The sequence below is a fragment of the Myotis brandtii genome, unplaced genomic scaffold, assembly GCF_000412655.1.
Source record: "Myotis brandtii unplaced genomic scaffold, ASM41265v1 scaffold1102, whole genome shotgun sequence".
Lineage (NCBI taxonomy): Eukaryota > Metazoa > Chordata > Mammalia > Chiroptera > Vespertilionidae > Myotis > Myotis brandtii.
The window spans coordinates 793414-811831 of NW_005353757.1; the positions used below are offsets into that span (position 1 = coordinate 793414).

The 18418-nt window shown below is 36.2% G+C and overlaps 1 protein-coding gene across 2 annotated transcripts in view; it reads left to right on the forward strand.

Moving 5' to 3' along the window:
* Nucleotides 1-16780, forward strand: part of LYPLA1 (lysophospholipase I) — a 23487-nt gene extending 6707 nt beyond the window's left edge. The window contains exons 3-9 of one of the 2 annotated variants that reach the window (XM_005857307.2): nt 4469-4534; nt 5992-6039; nt 7641-7711; nt 10037-10110; nt 11270-11371; nt 12819-12995; nt 16146-16780. In XM_005857307.2, the coding sequence (XP_005857369.1) occupies nt 5999-6039; nt 7641-7711; nt 10037-10110; nt 11270-11371; nt 12819-12995; nt 16146-16199 (519 nt within the window). In that variant the 5' untranslated portion in view covers nt 4469-4534; nt 5992-5998 and the 3' untranslated portion in view covers nt 16200-16780. Of the gene's footprint in view, nt 1-4468; nt 4535-5810; nt 5905-5991; nt 6040-7640; nt 7712-10036; nt 10111-11269; nt 11372-12818; nt 12996-16145 lie in introns of those variants that run through there. The other variant, XM_014543904.1, reaches the window with a different exon arrangement.
* The last annotated feature ends 1638 nt before the right edge of the window (nt 16781-18418 follow it).

Below are 18418 nucleotides of genomic sequence, written 5' to 3' on the forward strand. Positions count from 1 at the left end.
AGCCGAACCGGTTTGGCTCAGTGGATAGAGCGTCGGCCTGCGGAATGAAGGGTCCCAGGTTCGATTCCGGTCAAGGGCATGTACCTTGGTTGCGGGCACATCCCCAGTAGGGGGCGTGCAGGAGGTAGCTGATGATCTCTCTCATTGATGTTTCTAACTCTATCCCTCTCCCTTCTCTATAAAAAAAAAAAAAATCAATAAAAAATATTTAAAAAAAAAGAATAGCCCAGAAATAAGCCCATTCCTATATGGGCAATTAATATTTGACAAAGGAGGCAAGAATATACAGGGGGTTAAGACAGTCTATTCAGTAAATGGTGTTGGGAAAATTGGACAGATACATGAGGAAAAAAAAAACACTAGTTCACCTTTTTACACTAAATTTTGATATTCATGTTGAATTTATTATACAAGAACAAACTCAAAATGGATTAAAGACTTAAATGTAAGACTTGATACCATAAAACTCCTAGAAGAAAACAGGCAGTAAAATCTCAGACATTTCTCTTAGCAATATTGTTTTTTATATATCACCTAGGGCCGTGGTCGGCAAACCGCGGCTTGCGAGCCACATGCGGCTCTTTGGCCCCTTGAGTGTGGGTCTTCCACAACATACCGCCACACTCAAGGGGCCAAAGAGCTGCATGTGGCTCACGAGCTGCGGTTTGCCGAGCCACAAGTTTGCTGACCTAGGGCAAGGGAAGCAAAAGAAATTTTTAAAAAATGGGACTACATCAAACTAAAAAGGTTTTACACAGCCAACAATCAACAAAATAGAAAGACAACCTCCCAAATGGAAGAAGATATTCACCAATGATACAGCTAATAAGGGTTTAATATCCAAAATTTCTAAAGTACTCATATAACTCGACACTAAAAAAACAATCCAAATAAAAATTGGGCAGAGGATCTGAATGGTATTTCTCCAAAGAACATACATATGGCCAATAGACATATGAAAAGATCAATGTCAGTAATCATCAGAGAATTGCAAATTAAAACTGCAATGAGATATCACCTCACACCTATCAATGCCAATCAAATCCACCAACAAGTGTTGGTAAGGATATGGAAAAGGGGAACCCTTGCATACTGGCCTGTGCCCTCTCACAATCCGGGACCCCTTGAGGGATGTCGGAAGCCCAGTGCACAGATTTGGCCCGATCCCCGCAGGCCAGGCCGAGGGACCCCACCAGTGGATGAATCCATGCATTGGGCCTACAGTATGCATATAAGATCTTTGGTTAATTTCTTCCCGCCCTCTGCCTCCCCCCTTTCCTCTGAGATTCATCAGTCTGTTTCATGTTTCCTTAACTGTGTGTTGAGTGTCTGCCCCCTGGTGGTCTGTGTGCGTCATAGTTACCAGTAGAACGGTTGAACAGTCGCTTAGGCTTTTATATATATGGATTACCAAGACATGGAAACCACCTGATTGTCCATCAGTGGAATAAAGAAATGGCACACACATGGAATATTATTCTGTACCAAGACATGGAAACCACTTGATTGTCCATCAGTGGATGAAGGAATAAAGAAATGGCACACACATGGAATATTATTCTGCCGTAAAAAGAAGGAAATCCTGCCATTTGGAACAACATGGGAAATCCTGCCATTTGGAAAAAGACAGGAAAGACAAATACTACATTATCTCACTTACATGTGGAATCTAAGAAACAGAATTGTGGTTGCCACAGGCAGCTGTTGGGGGTATGTGTGAAATAGGAGAAGGTAGTCAAAAGATACAAGCTTCCAGTTATAAGATAAAAAAGTCCTGGAGATGTAATGGACTATATATTAACAATATTGTATGATACATTTGAAAGGTGCTAAGAGAGTAAACCATAAGTTCTTATAAGAAAAATGTGTAACTTTGTTTTTGATGGATGTTAACTAAACTTATTGAGGTAATCATTTTGCAATATATACATATATCAAATAATTTGTGTTGTACACTTAAGGTTAATACAATGCTATATGTCAGTTATATCACATAAGAAAAATGAATTTAAAAGACCCACAATGAGTTACCTCTTCACACCTACTAGGATGTCTGTAATAAAAAAGACAGATAATAACAAGTGTTGACAAGGATATGGGGAAATTGGTATCTTTTTATACTGCTTTTGAGAATATAAACTGCTTTGGAAAACATTCTGACAGTTTCTCAAACTGAAACAAAGTTACCACACAACCCAGAAATTCCACTTCTAGATATATACCCAAGAGAATTAAAAACATATCTACACAAAAACATGTACACAAATGTCCACCTCAGCAATAGTCATAATAGTAAAACAGTATAAACAACCCAAATGTCCATCAGCTGATGAATAGTTAAATAATGGTATAGCCATGCAACAGGATTTTATTTGGCCATAAAAAGTAATTAAGTACTCTTACAATGCGGATGAATGAAAACAATATGCTAAGTGAAAAAAGCCAGTCACAAAGCATGATTCCATCTATATGAAATGTCCAGAGGAGGCAAATGTATAGAGACAGAAAGTAGATTAGTGTGCTACTGTTCCAGCCTACTACTAGAGCAGGGGGATTAGGGGAGCAAAAGGGGAGTGACTGTTAAGGGGTACAAGTTTGTTTTTTTTTATGTGATAAAAATGCTCTAAAATTGATTGTGGTGATATTCTGTATATATAAAAGCCTAAGTGACCATTACCGGAACAACTGGTCAACCAGTCGCTAAGATGCACACTGATCACCAGGGGACAGATGCTCAACACAGGAGCTGCCTGCCCCCTGGTGGTCATTGTGCTCCCACAGCCAACCTCCTTTGGCCAGCCAACCTCCTTTGGCCAGCCAACCTCGCGCGGTCCCTCCCCCTCCCTTCCCCCTGCCAGCCAACTTCCTGTGGCCTTGATTGGGACTGGGCGAGACAGCCCAATCGGCCCCAATCACTGGTCAGGCCGAGGGACCCCACCCATGCACAAGTTCATGCACTGGGCCTCTAGTGTGTGTGTGTGTGTGTGTGTATATATCCCTAATATACAAAGTGTCTCCTCGGGAGTTCAACTGACTGGGAGTTTGATCGCTCGCTATGACGTGAGCTGACCACCAGGGGGTGGTACGGAATGAAGGGAGGCCCCGGCCAGCAGCCCCTAGGGACCCTACCAGGGCAGAAATTTTGTGCACTGGGTTTCTAGTTAGTGAATAAACCTGAAGACCTTTGAACTGTAGAGTCTATATCTTAAAGCTCTTGTACTTTACCACACTGGACTTTAGCTTTTTTATTTTTAGCCAAATGTATGTGTATATACATATGAGAGCTACGTAATGGCATGAGTATTTAAAAAGTCATCCTTAAGAACCCTTTGGTGTGGAAAAAATAGCTGAGGTTTTACTGTTTTAAGAACAATTCTAAAATTAACATACAAAATTTAAAATTTTATTTTATTCTGTTTCTGTAGTCACCATTAACTTGTCTTTACATCCTAATAAACTTTTAAAGTGGCTTTACTTTATAAAATATAAATGTGTGAGGATGTCAGCCTCGTTAAGTCAAGCTTTTATTATATGGAGTAATGCTTTGAGGTACATAATTGAAACTATTCCAGTTTGGACTTTAACAGGTGGGAAATTGTGTTTTACAAGTGTTATTTTTAGTGACTACACATTTTCAAAGCTGTAATGAGCTAAAATAATAAAATGATGTTTAGGACTTATTTAGTTCCCCCCAATGATTGGCACCAAGCCTAAAATAGAAAACACAATAAACAAAAACAAAAAAGAGAAATTGAAACAGCATACATAAAATTAGTATTGGCAGTGACCATGGATGGCACATTTTATAATGTGCTATACTGTTATCTTTTGCAGGGGTAGAGATAGGTTTTGTATTTTAAATGCTTGGAGTACCATGTTGAGAGGTCTCAGAGTGGCACAAAGTGTGGTAAATTTCTGGTCTGGGACCAGAATCTGGTAGTGGCAGCTCATAAACCAGGTATTTATCATTGCTGCATAATATTGCTTCTTTTGTACATTAAAATGCAAGTATACTATTTGCAAAGCTAATTAAGTTTATTTTTAATAGTGTAGTAACCATAAAGAGATACCAGACAGCTGATTTACTTTACTCCTATGAGGTTTTTTAAAAATATAAAATGTGAATTATGCCTTGCCTAATTTGATAGGCACATTATAAAGTTATAAAGAGATAAAGATATATTTTGTAAATTCTAAAGACCTGTGGAAATACATGAAAGAAAACAATTCTTTTCAGACATCACAAGAAATTACCTTTATCCATAGATAAAGTTGAAACAATAGTCTTTGGGCTGTTTCTAGATTGGTGCTGGTATTTTAATAGCATTGATGGCCCACACTTTTAAGGTATTTTAAGGGGTCAACATTTATTTTCACAAACTTTTTAATAATACTATTCTGATACGAGTTTACTGAGCATTAACAAAAACAATATCTAATGGCATTGTTAAAATAATTTCTCTACCAGGCATGGATGGGAAGAAGCCTTTGCACGTATCAGAAGATCACATATCAAATATATCTGCCCACATGCGTAAGTATTTTTAATCTTTAGGCTTGTGATTCAGAATCTGGAGAGGAATAATTGTAATAGCTTTACTTTTCTAGAAAAGCATTTGAATATAATTAATTTTTATCTTTTAAATATTCAGTTTAAAAATAATGATTAGAGTACACCTGAACTTAATACAAAGTAAAATTGAATGTAAACTATAATTGAAAAATAAAATTTAAAAATAGTAAAAAAATAAAGATTAATGCCTGGCTGGGGTGGCTTGGATAGAGCATTGTACACCAAAAAGGTTGCGTTTTTTATTCCTGGTCAGGGCACATACTTAGGTTCCAGAGTTGATCAAGTCCATAATCTGGGCATGTGCCTGACCGGGAGTGGAACGGTGACCTCCTGGGTAATGGGTTGAAGCTCAACCACTGAGCCATACCAGTGGGGCAAGTCTGTACATCAAAGGCTGCTAAGAAGACAAATGGGATTATATACATGCCAGTAGCTTAGTAATTCATCCTCAGAAGTAGTAGTAGCAGTTGAGGTGATAAATATAAAAGTGGAAATGGAAAGAGGAAATATACCTGAGATTAGGTAAGAAAACAGTCCGGTTTCCAAGAAACAGAACTGTTGATTATATTGGAATTTTTGCTATGTTGTTACTGGCCCCAGAATTGAATTTGGTTTAAGGCTGTTTCCCAACCTAGGAAAGTGTTATTTCTCAAAGAAATTTTCCTGAGAGTTTATAACCTCTAAGGTATACTTGTTTCATGACTCAGGAAAATCGTGGTGAGATGTAGTCCTAGTGTATTTCTTTTTCTTTTTTTTTTTGTACCTAGTTACATTCAGGTTGTCCAGCAAGTTTTTCATCACAAACTTGAATTGGGTGTAAAGAACACTTAGGCAAAACTTATATATCTCTTATTTAATGATCTCTTAAACAAGCAGGTATATATAGCTAAGAACTAGAAAATAAGCAAAAATGTAATCTGAGCATATGGGAATTGATGCCCTAGTTACTAGAGTCTACCTGTTCAACAGATTGCTCCTATCTTTAGCCCCTTAGCCAGAGTTTCATATTTTATTCATTTCCAACTGTCCTGGTTACTGGTTTTCCTTCTCATGTTTGGTTTGAAAGTACTAAGTGAGGGTGTTGAGAAAGGAAAACTTTTATTATTTGTCAAACTTAGATCTTTCCAGCTGCTGCTCTGTTTTCACACATTGTTTGCGGGTAGTAACAGGTGGCTCTACTACTTACAGTCAACGTAAAACGTATAAATACGTTTCCCGCATACAATGTGTTCAGAACACACTTGAAGAGTATGCAAAACCGACCTGTACAGGTGGGGACGCAGTGAAACACCTCAGACGTTAAAATCGTAGCAGTTTTACATAAGCCTCAAGTAATTATCTTTAATTGATGGAATTTTATGAGGTTTTATGCTTTGTTAAGTTGTTCTGATTTTGCTATTTTTTTTCTTTCCATGTAGACCAGTTATGCCTGTGACATTAAATATGAACATGGCCATGACTTCTTGGTAAGTAAGAACTTACTTATTCAATAAGAAATTTTTATTTATATTTAGTTTTCTTGATCAGAGGTACTTTTGTGTACAGCAATGTTTAATTAGCTAATTTAAGTGGCAAAGTTATATAATTCACTTTAAATTCAACCTTTATTTAATTATTTAAGTTTTTATATTTTAGATTCAGGGGTAAACTTCAGAGACTGCACCAATAGGTAGAGAAACAGGAGAGAATTGGGTGAATAGAAATACTGCTTGATAAACAGTAACCAAACTGTTGATTTCAGTAAGCAAACATTGAATGACCCCAGGTAGCAATTACTCTGGTTAAGCAACGGCTTCTTTACGCTTCTATTTCTTCCCTTTTGGGGAAGATTGATAAATTTTTTTAGGAAACCATTTCCTCTTGGGCCCTCTGAAGATATTTTTGCTATTCCCCATGTAGCAAGTAGATAGAGTCAGTTCTTCATTTCTTTGAACCACTTCTAAACTTTGATTTTGTTTCCTGCAGTTCTCTGAGACTTCTGCCACAGGTCTTTGAAAAAATGATGATTTTGACACCCGATTAGTATTCTCCTTTCCACTGTATTTCATGCCACCATTTTATCTTTTGAGTGACTACAGGATCCAATGTAAATGACTCGTTCACAACCTTGACTGGCTTGTTACTTACTTCCTTGGCTCTTCTCTTCTACAGTAACATTTTCTTCTCTCACCGTTGGTCATCCACAGTCATCCTTGGGCCTTGTCACCTGGAACTGTGCCATCTCTGAAGTCACTTAATTCAAACCTGATATTAAGAATAATTACTCATCTCTTGAGTTTGCTTCCCTGTTTCCACACCATTTTTTCTTAGACCTCATCAGGACTTCTAGTCTGCTGTCCTCCTGCTTGTTCCCACCCATCTCTAACCCATTCCTCCTCTTTCTTTTTTATGAACTTTAGATTCCTTGGTGACTTTTACAGGTTCCTGCCTACCTTGGCCTTTGGTTTTTTAAATCTTCTCTCTCTGGCAAAATTCCTGTCCAGAACCAGAATTTCTACCTAATGTCTCTAGAGACCAGAATAAAAGAACATAATCTGATAGAGAAGTAGAAAGGGCCAAAGGAAAGCTTCTCTTGGTCTCTGTTTTAAAGTGTCTACAATACGTAATGAAAAAGTTTTGCAGAGTATGGATAAAGATCAGTATAAATAACTATGTTCAAAAGGTATGAGTAGTGCATGCAAGAATGACATAATAAAGTAGCTCTATTCCATGGGGTTGACTTATACAATAGAAGAGGAAATGAGTGGCTGAAATTTATTGCAAACTTCTTAGGAGTATGGGTTGAGATTCCTGCTTGGGTGCAAGATTGGACTAGATTATCTCTTAGTTATGCTTATCCTAAAATTATGTAGCACTGTGACTTAACATTAGAATCCATATCTAGTTGGGATGAAAGGAACGTATAGAATGTCAGTCATGCATTTAATTGTTTCACCTCTGAAGACATTTTGAATTTCATGTTCTAGAGAATACGTTTGCCAGTCCTTTTTATCCCAACTACCACGAGTTTAGTAAAACATACCTACCATGGGTAGATACTCTTTTAAGATTTTGCCTTATTTTCCAGGTTTGATATTATTGGGCTTTCACCAGATTCACAGGAGGATGAACCTGGAATTAAACATGCAGCAGAATATGGTAAGTACAGAGTAGTTTTATAAACCAAAGCATTCTTATACTTTTTAGTAGACTCAATAATTTTATTGATGTTGATGAAATATTACACAATTATGTGAACTTGGGAGGTGGTGCTGTTTCCTTTCTTTCTGATCACTCTCTAACTTGTTTGCCACATGGACTCACTTAACTATGCTCAGTGAAGGTGAGGTGGACAGGGAGGAATGGCAGTTATTACACTTTAACTGCTGGATAATTCATTTTGCTTTGGATTACATATCAAATGGAGAAAATAACAAAATGTTTAATATCTGTTGCCAGTTATCTTCATTAAGGAGACTTGAAATAAGGATGAAAATAATGATATAATGATGTGAAAATTAAATAATGGTTAATTTTAGTGTGGTAATATTAAAAAAGTTAGATAATTCTTATAAATCATCTCATTTAACATTCCTATGAAATAAGCGTTAGCTCTACTTTATAGAATCTCCAAAGTCTGTTCTCTGGTTAGTATTCCATGCTGCCTTATGAATGTCTTAATTTTGCTTATTTTTTTGTGAAAGCATAAAGAACACAGACTGCCCAGCTAGTGTGGCTCAGTAGTTGAGCATCAACTCATGAACCAGGAGGTCACAGTTGATTCTCTGTCAGGGAACATGCCTGGATTGCGGGCGCGATCCCCAGTGTGGGGAGTGCAGGAGGCAGCCGATCAATGATTCCCTCTCATCATTGTTGTTTCTATCTCTCCCTCTCCCTTCCTCTCGGAAATCAATAAAAATATATTTAAAAAAAATTAAGATCAATGGAAAAAATATCCTCGGGTAAGGTTTTAAAAAGAAAGAAAAAAATATAAAAGCTATAATCCTATAGCTAGGTATTTGTCAGAAAATAATAGATGACAAAAACATGTGTTGGGTATGGGAATGAGTTGTGAGACCCTGTGGAAGATGGGAGCTGGGCTTTGTGAAAACAGGTGGGCCTGGTGAGTCCAGAGGGGAAAACATTCTGTCCCCGTGATAGGATTGGCCTAGGACATACTTGAGATTTCTTTCCTCTCCGAGGTAATGTAATATTGGAGAGCATTAGGCTCAGGCTCAGAGCTGGAAAAGAAAGGAGTCTCTAGTTGAGGGCTGAGAGTCTGCGCTACAGAATAAAGAAGAGTGCTCAGGTTAGGTCCAGGGAGCACAGTGGTTCTCTGGCCCTGCTGCAGAAATTAGAACCCACTACTCCACAACCGACTGCTGCCATTAGAGTTTGTTAACTTTATCTCAGCAGTTGGTGTACCCATGGCATGTAAAGCTTTGTGAAACTGAGGGAGAATACTCCCAACAGCACCTGACTAGCTAGCAGCTAACATTCACCAAGCCCCAACCACAGCCTTCCCGCCTCACACATGGGCTGTTTCTGCCACTTGTGCATCTGTCAGAGGCTGTGCAGTCTCCCCTAAGTAAATCCCTCAGACTTTTCCACAGTTCTTTCACTCCTTAAATCTTCTTAATTGTTCTCTAGCCCATTCTCCCAGGTCCTAGTCAAGGTACCTCTAGCTTTTCATACTAATTCTAATGAAGAACTAAAATATATACAAAAACAAAATAACTTTTAATTTGGGCATTTGGGTTTTTGCAGTGATGTAATAAAAGCATATTTTTGTGTGTTTTTTAAATAAAAAGGAAATGTAAAGGTGGAAATTTTAGTCTTAAAAAATTAAAGTCTTACATATACATAAAAAATGAAAGAAAATAAATTTGTTAAAGGTGCAGTTATTCCCAAAATTCAGGACTGATTATAAAGAAATGGACATTTGAGGAGGTATCAAGTCATATATTTACTGATGTGTGCCAACACAAATGTATTTTGCAGAAAGAAAATAACTCATTTGTTTCTTTTACTGGCTATAGGAAAATATAATACTGTGCTTTTAAAAAAATAATAGAATGAACTGTTTAAACACTGTAAATCACAAACCATGCAATCTGCTGGTTTATAATTTTAAATTATAACTTTTAGGTACAAATGCCTATGGTCCCTTGAAGAGAGAAATATAAAATGTATTTGAGCAGAATTGGCCATGCATAAAAGAATATTCATATATTGATGAAATAACTGTTTTACAAATTATGTAATAAGAAACAATTGAAGTGTAAGCACCACATGCAAAATCTGAGTTTTATCATGAAAATGCATTCTAATTTTCTATTTTAATAGAATGCTTCAAGTTTTTCACTTGTTTTGACCTTTAATATACTTTGTATTTTACTGTCATTAAATATTTTTTCTATTTAAATTGTATCAATGACCTTAACTTTGAAAGTATTAGTAATGTCACTTTCATGTTGTTTTTAGTAAAAACTTTGATAGACCAAGAGGTGAAGAATGGCATTCCTTCAGACAGAATTATTTTGGGAGGATTTTCTCAGGTAAGATAAAGTTTGGGTGGTATGTCAGTACCATCAGTATATTTATCTAGAAGTCAGTGGCTTCAATCCTTTTCTATAAGATCTCCTCTTTTTAGAAGATGTTATGGAAACTGATATACTACTTACCTTTAATGCTGGATTAAGTTCAAATGGATTAGAAATAACTATTAATTGAGAGAATACTTATACTCTTTTGCTTTTCTAGTTTTCTCTTTTCAGCAGCTTTACTGTATGCAGCGGTTTGTGGACCACTGGTGGTCCGTGAGGTCTGAAAGGTTGGCAACCGCTGGTATAGAGTATGTCTTGAAAATAGATTTATTAAGTAAATTGATTGGAATCTGAAATGTTAACACTCTATAGCTCTTTAAACAAAACTCTAAATAGAGGTATAAAGCCCATGTCTAGGAGGAGAGACTACTGATAGGAACAGTAAGGTAGAAGACAAGAGAATTTCTTCCCTCTTTTTGTCACAGATTCCCATTGGTTGAGCCCTGCAGATTCTCCTGCAATTACTGTGGAGTTTTTGAGTTTGCATATTTCAATTCCAGCCACACAAAGAAACAGACTGACAGTCACTGAGTCCCAATTTCAGAATCTTGGGAGAAGGAACATAAATACCTCAGATGAGAAAGGATCTCACGTTTTCATGTGGCCTAGTGACTTGTGGGCGTGGCCAGTGACATGGCATCTAGATCACTGATGAGTATGCAGTTCCCAGGATGCAGGGTGGTGTGAGCTGGGTAGGCATACTCTAAAGGTGTCTGCTACATAGTCTTCATTATCTTGAATTACTGTTTTGGAAAATAATACCAGTTTAAGACGAGTTTTGATTTTATACGAAGACTTTTCAGAGGAGAAAATAGTAACTATGAATCTATAATGCTTCTAAGGCGGTTGTAGTGCAGCAGTTAACTCGGATTAACTGTGTCTTGACTGACTGGGTGGTTGCTAAGTTCTCACAGTGGTCTTCAGTGTAGAGAATCATGTGCTTTAGGACACAGTGGGGTGTGCATGTATTTCTACTTGTTTGCCTGATTTGATTTGACATCAGCCACCCAGTGTGATTTTTTGATGGACATTATTAATAACAAGAAACTTCTTAGGTTGCTGTTAACAAAGGATGTGTTGTTCCATTGACTCTCCCTGCTTGTCTTTCTAGGGAGGAGCTTTATCTTTATACACTGCGCTGACCACACAGCAGAAACTGGCAGGTGTCACTGCGCTCAGTTGCTGGCTTCCACTTCGGTCTTCATTTCCACAGGTAGTCTGATTGCGTCATGCCACATTACATTACTGAGCTAAGAGACAGCAGATAGCGTTGGGGAGAGGGTCATTTTTTAAATAAACTTTATTTTTTTAGAGCAGTGTTAGGTTCACAGAAAAACCAAGTGGAAAGTACAGAAAGTTCCCACATACCCACTGTCTCTATACATGCACAGCCTCTCCCCCCACTGTTGACATTCTGCAGCACTGTGACACATTGATTACAATCAATGAACCTACATTGATACATCATCACTCAAAACATAGAGTTTATATTATCATACTTTTTAAAAAAGAATTTTGTAAAACTTTTAGTAATATATTTTTTTTATTGATTTCAGAGAGGAAGGGAGAGGGAGAGAGATAGAAACATCAATGATGAGGGAGAATACTTGATCAACTGCCTCCTGCTCGCCCCCTACTGGGGATTGAGCTGCAACCTGGGCATGTGCCCTGACTGGGAATCAAACTGTGACCTCCTGGTTCATAGGTCAATGTTCAACCGCTGAGCCATGCTGGCCAGGCAGAATTTTCTTAGACTTTTGTGATGTATTACTAGGCTTTATGAGTTCACTACATTGTCTTCATTGTAGATTACATAGAATGGAATAAGAAATAAGTCCTGTTGTCATAAATCTTATATTTAAAGAGGTTGATACATTTTAAGATATATAAAAATTAGGGCTATTTTTTATATATAGAAATATTTTTGAATGTTCAGTATGCTGATAGCAGATTTTGCAAAATAAAATATAATTTCTAAATACCCAACAAGGTAGAGCAGTATATAGTATACATGAGAGGTATAGACTTTATTTTCAAATTTGTCTTTAAATCTAGGGTTTTTTCTTGTCATTCTGTAGTATCTCTTTGGTTACATAGTAAGTGCTATTTATTAACTTTGTTTGTTTATTTTATTTATTTATTGGAAGGGAAGGAGAGAAAGAGAGAAAGAAACAATGATTTGTTGTTCTACTTACTTATGTGTTCATTGGTTGATTCTTGTGTGTGCTCTGACCTGGGATCCATTTGGCAATCTTGGCTTATTGGGATGATGCTCTAACCAACTGAGCTACCTGGCCAGGGCTTAACTATCTTACTTAAGTCAATTCAATAAGAACTGAGAACAACATGGGTCAGCTAAAACATACCTCTCATGTCAGGACAGTGTGAACAGATAAAGAATAGAATCTGCTTCAAGGAACCAATTTATTGGGAAAACATAAAATATATGACAGGGTAATCCATATGTCCTATAACAGTTTAAATAAAAATATGTGGAGATTATAAGGATGGCAGGAATTTTATTTCTATGGTCAAATATAACCTATAAAATAAGTAATAACAAGTTGTATGCACATATCTATAGTTTTAAATGCCTGGCTTAATGTTCTATATATTTGAATAAATAATACTAGTTTTATTTTGTTTTGTTGTTTTTGCAGGGTCCTATCAGTGGTGTTAATAGAGATATTTCTATTCTTCAGTGCCATGGAGATTCTGATCCTTTAGTTCCTCTAATGTTTGGTTCTCTTACTGCTGAAAAGCTAAAAACATTGGTAAATCCAGCCAATGTAACCTTCAAAGTCTATGAAGGCATGATGCATAGTTCATGTCCACAGGTAAATGTTTGGAAACAGTGATTATAGAGACGTAATTTGCTTCTTTTTCCATGTGATATTTCAAGATAAATAATATTTGACCATTTGGGGCTTTAAAGGAGTTAATGAATTCACTCTGAGTCATAGGTTAGTAGGACTTAGATTAAAGCTTCTTCAATTTAATTCAACAAACATTCACTGATTTCCTATTACATGCAAGCATTGTACATAATTTTAAGACCAAAAAAACCCATTTCCTTTTATTACAATTTAGACAGGATTCATTAACATTAAAAATTTAACAGGGGAGAAGGATATGGGGAGGATATATATCCAAGTAACTGTATAGAAAACAGATGTGATATGTGTTCTATTGGAAGTTTTAAAAAGTTACTTGGAAAACTGAGGAGAGTGAGATTAATTTTATCTTAGGAGACACTGGATCATGATGAAAGAGCTAGATTTTGAACACAGGGTAGGATTTAGATAGTAAGTGTGCAGAGAAAGGACTGTAGGACAGGAGAAGCAAGCTGTCCCATTAGGCTGTAGTCTTATGAAAAGCTAGGTGTCATAGAATAGAGACAGAGAGGAAAGATTCGATTGTACAGAGCTTTTATGCTGTGTTGAGAATGGACTTGTTCTCTAAACAGCAGAAAGCCATTGACTTTTTTTTTTTTTTTTAAATCAAAGCAAGATGTAATGTATATTCTGGAAACAAGTGAAGCAGAATCCGCTAGGATTTACTGATTAATTCTATGGAATAGGAAAGGATCAATGAGGCCTTATATTTCTAGCTCAGATGATTAAGATGATGCCACTCATAAAGTATGTAGTACAAGGAACAGTTTTAGGGTGTGATTAATTCTATGGAATAGGAAAGTATCAATGAGGCCTTATATTTCTAGCTCAGATTAAGATGATGCGACTCATAAAGTATGTAGTACAAGGAACAGTTTTAGGGTAACAGGAAGGAGATATACTTACTGAGTTTAATGACCATAAGGGAATTGGTGTGCTCCCATTACAGTATATCAGGATGGGATATTGGAAATACTTGTCTGAAGCTCAAGCCTTTAATCGAGGTTTAGAATAATTATCAATATTATTGATCAATGAAGAATCACAGGGATATCATGAGAAAAAAATCCAAGGGATAGAACTTTGGGGGAGTTCAAAGGAGTTAAGTGTTGAGTGAGAGTACAGGAAGAGAGAATTTCTGAGTGGGTGGGAACAGTAACTGATGATTCAGAGACTGATTAAGGAGAAATAGGCCAGGAAGAAACTATCCAGTAAGAAGGCACCTCAGATGTTTGGGGAGATAGAGCCAAACTGCAATAGAAAGTAGGGAAATGAGGAAGTAGAGGCAACCTGTATAAACCTTGTTAAAAAAAGGTTTTGGTAAAATGGGAAAAGAGTAGAAAGTTTCTTTATTTAACAGGATGGGAGAAAGAGACCCTGATAGGTTGGGAGGAAAGAGGGAGAAGATGCCATAAAGAGACGATAACTGGTAGTGGGAAGTCTTAGAGGGATGATATAATTTATAATTAAGTCCTGAAATGGGTAGTGGTTGCCTTAAAAGAGGAGAAAAACACTTTGGAATCAAGATAGAAGAGGATGGATGAACATGAATGGATTGTTGAAGTATGGTAGAAAGTAGTTGCAAGCTCACATTAGATCCTCTCAATCTTTTCAGTAAAGTAGGGGAGATGTGGTCACTTAATGAGAACGAAGGAGGCCTGGATAGATTTAGAGGCTTAGGGAAGCCTACACTAAAAATTGGCGGCTAAACATTGAGGCAGTTTATGTTACCATGGTTTTGCAACTAACTGCTCAACCTGGCTAAATCATTTGCTTTAGGGCAGAGACAGCAGGTAGTAATATGATTTATCCAGAAAGACAAGGGGCCTGAGATGCTAGGGTATTATTAAGGACATAGTTGAAACTGTCATAGTGGTTCCTTGCTTTTGTACTTGTGGGTCTATAGACTTTCTGTAGAGTTATCAAACAGATGTCATACCCACAATTTTCTAGAAGTTCTTTTAAAATAACCTTTTGTTTTTATAGAATCAATAAAAAATTAAAAAAAGGAACTGTTGTGAAGTATTGAATCCAGAAAGGGAGGTGGTACTCTGAGCATCCAGAAGGGACTGAGGGTCTAGAGCAGTGGTTTTCCAACCACTTTGTATCACAAGGACCCCAGAGCTTAATAAACATACAGACCCCCAAACTCCAAATGCAGTGATTCTGATTCAGCACATTGGGGGTTTGGGGTTGAACTCGGGCATCTGTGTTTGTATGGAGATTTTTTTTTAAATAAAAGCTCCTTAAATGATATTTTATGCCATCACATTGGAGGACACTAGATGAATAATTAGGAGCAGAAAGTGAGAAGAGGTAGAAAAGTAGGAGATGGTGTCACAGGAAACTTTTAAAGGACTTTAGAGTGTTGTAAAATAGATTACTTTTGTGCTGTGGCTTTTTTTCTGAGTAAAGTATCAGGTTGAAGGCTCTCTGCATTGCTGACTTGTGGGGGCTAAGCCTTGAAATACTAGAGTTGATTGGAGGAAATGAAATGTGTTTGGGGGAAGTGAGACAACTGTGAGACAGATGCAGGGGTCTTTTAGGAAAGGTTTTGCTGTCATAAATATTTGGTTATATTAATTTTCATATCTTTCCAGGCTTATCTTAGGTGCTTGCTATCTTTCTAATGGTTGATTATATCAAAATCCTGATGCAAGGCCAAAAATATTTTATGCTGTGGATTTAGCATTTCATTCTCATGAGAGAATGTTAAAAGCTAGGCCTTCCATGTATATGTAGTTGGCAGTCATTGTATACTTCTTAATACTTCTCATTATTGTCACTTCTAAGCCCCCTTCATCCCTCCGCACCCCCATGTTTTATTTGTTCAAGTATAGCAAAATGCAGTCCATTTTCATGGGAGTAGATACTAGATGTGAGCCATATTGAATGTACAATAATAATCAGAGAAAACGATCTGAAATTTCTATTGGAGCCTCCTTTCTCTGTTACAACTTTTTATTTCATCGTAGTAGCAAAAATGTTGTTTCACATTATGTACACACACCATGGATTTAGTTAGTGGTATTTCAGTGGGGATTTAATTTCTGATTTGTGTAACTGCTTATTAAATCACTTTATTCCAAACAGGAAATGGTGGATATCAGGCAATTCATCGATAAAATCCTACCTCCAGTTGATTGACATCACTAAGGCGCCTTTGTGTAGAAGTACACACCAGCATCGTTGTAGTAGAGTATAAACCTCTTCCTGTGCCGGATCTTGAAAGTTATAATGTTTGCAATGTTAAAATCTTTTGCAATTACACACCAATGACACAGTCTAAATAATATCTGCTTGTGGAAAATTTATGATCTTGAAGGTTTCAATACATGAATTTGTGTTAACATGATCCAGAATATACTAGCATTAGCATAGGTGAAGCAGCTAACTTCTTTCCCCCCAAATGTAATTCGGCAAAATAATAAAATACTACATCCAGATTTTTCTATTACATCATTTGAAAATTATTAGTCTGCTTAATGAAAACTTGTTTGGGGATAAATGAGCAGTTAAGATATAAACTATTTATGAATGCTGTGACTTAGTCTGTGGACTTATTCCAAAATTACTTAGTCACCATGCAGTATGTGTATTTTTTATATTTGTATTCAGATATACTTAATGATTATAATACCTAAAAATAATGAGGTGTAACTACATTATTCCTAATAATAGGAATATTGCTTCTAAGTGTCAATAAAGAGTAACATTGCTCTCTTCAATGAATGGCCCTTTTATTTTGGGGACCAGGGTTTTCTTTCCCCATTACAATTTCTTTAAAATTGTATTTATTTATTGAATTTAGAGAGAGAGAGGTAGGGAGAAAGAGAGAGAGAGAGAGAGAGAGAAACATTGATTTGTTGTTCCATTTATTTATACATTCATTGGTTGATTCTTGTATGTGCCCTGATGGGATCGAAACCACAACCTTGGCATATCGGGACGACGCTCTCACCAACTGAGTTACCCAGGCAGAGCACAATTTCTTAATATTCTATGTTCTTCTCTAGAAAAGAAATGTATTCCTTTTATCCTTCATAACAGACCAAATGTTGCCTCCTTGCCATAGACATCTGCTGTCAGTATATGCTGTAATTTGACATTCTGAATCACAAACATGATGGTATTTAAAATGTATTTACACTTGTATAAAGAAACCAAACATCACTTCAGACTTCCTACATTACTTATTTTTTAAACTACCTAGTCCAAAGTTAGACCTATATAGTTAATAGAATCTTCAGTCTAGGTAAGGAATAATTCTGTGGTTGTATTTTTCTGTAATTAACCCAAATAATTATTAGGTCATAGTCCAGTATGTTCTGGAAGATTAAGACCGATCTTAAAAACTGTATTTCTAAGATGATTTGCTCTAAGATGATTCTCCTTGTAGCAGAGAATTTTAGTTTGCATATTTTGTACATATGTTTGAAGTCAGCTACTGTAGGAAATGAACAGTCCATTAGAAAAATTTGCTTTACTTTCATCTGCCAATGAATTTATTTGAAATTTTCACTTTAATCAGATGATTTTAAAAAAACCTTTGTGCAAATATAAAAGTAGCAATTACTTGATTTTAAATAGTTGGAATTTTTAGATTATTGGTAAAAACTATTTGAAAACAAATTTATCGGCAATGAAGGTTAGTCAGAACTCAATGCATATGGTTACCACACAGTTTAATGTGTAACAAAAATATACGCTTCGTATTTCTGAACTGTTATCATTTTTCTTCTGTATTCCAACTGACTAAAACAATGTTAGGAATGCACCTTTATTATAATTTAGTAATGGACTATGTAGAATGTTAATAATGAAGCCATACGTTTATGTCTGGATTTAAAATTTTTAAACAATCATTTAATAAGTCATTTTGATTTACCTTGAAAAATATAAATTTGTTTCAGTTATACAGATCAGCAAGATATGATTTATAGTAAGAGCTATTCCGTTGAAATGTGCTGTAATGTGGGAAAAATAAATTTTTCCACTGTTTCTATTAATGTGAAATAAAATGTAATTCTCACTTTTCTGTGACTGCTTTTTTGAAGATTGCTTTTAACATTTGGGTTTGCTTTGGAATGACTGTCTATAATGAAAAGGAGGAAAATGTCAATGTAATCACAAGAATATACATTTAGAGAGAAATGGAATAGAACCAAGCATGAGAAAAGCTCTCGCTATGCAATTTTAATAAGCGAAAAAAAAATTCTTACTTTATTTTTTAGCATTCCTAAACTATTTAAGAAGTTTTATTTGGTGTTTTCTTTTATCATCCTTTTATATAATACTAGAGGCCCAGTGCACAAAAATTTGTGCACTGGGGGGGGGGGCCCCCCACCCCGCCCGTGCCCCCCCGC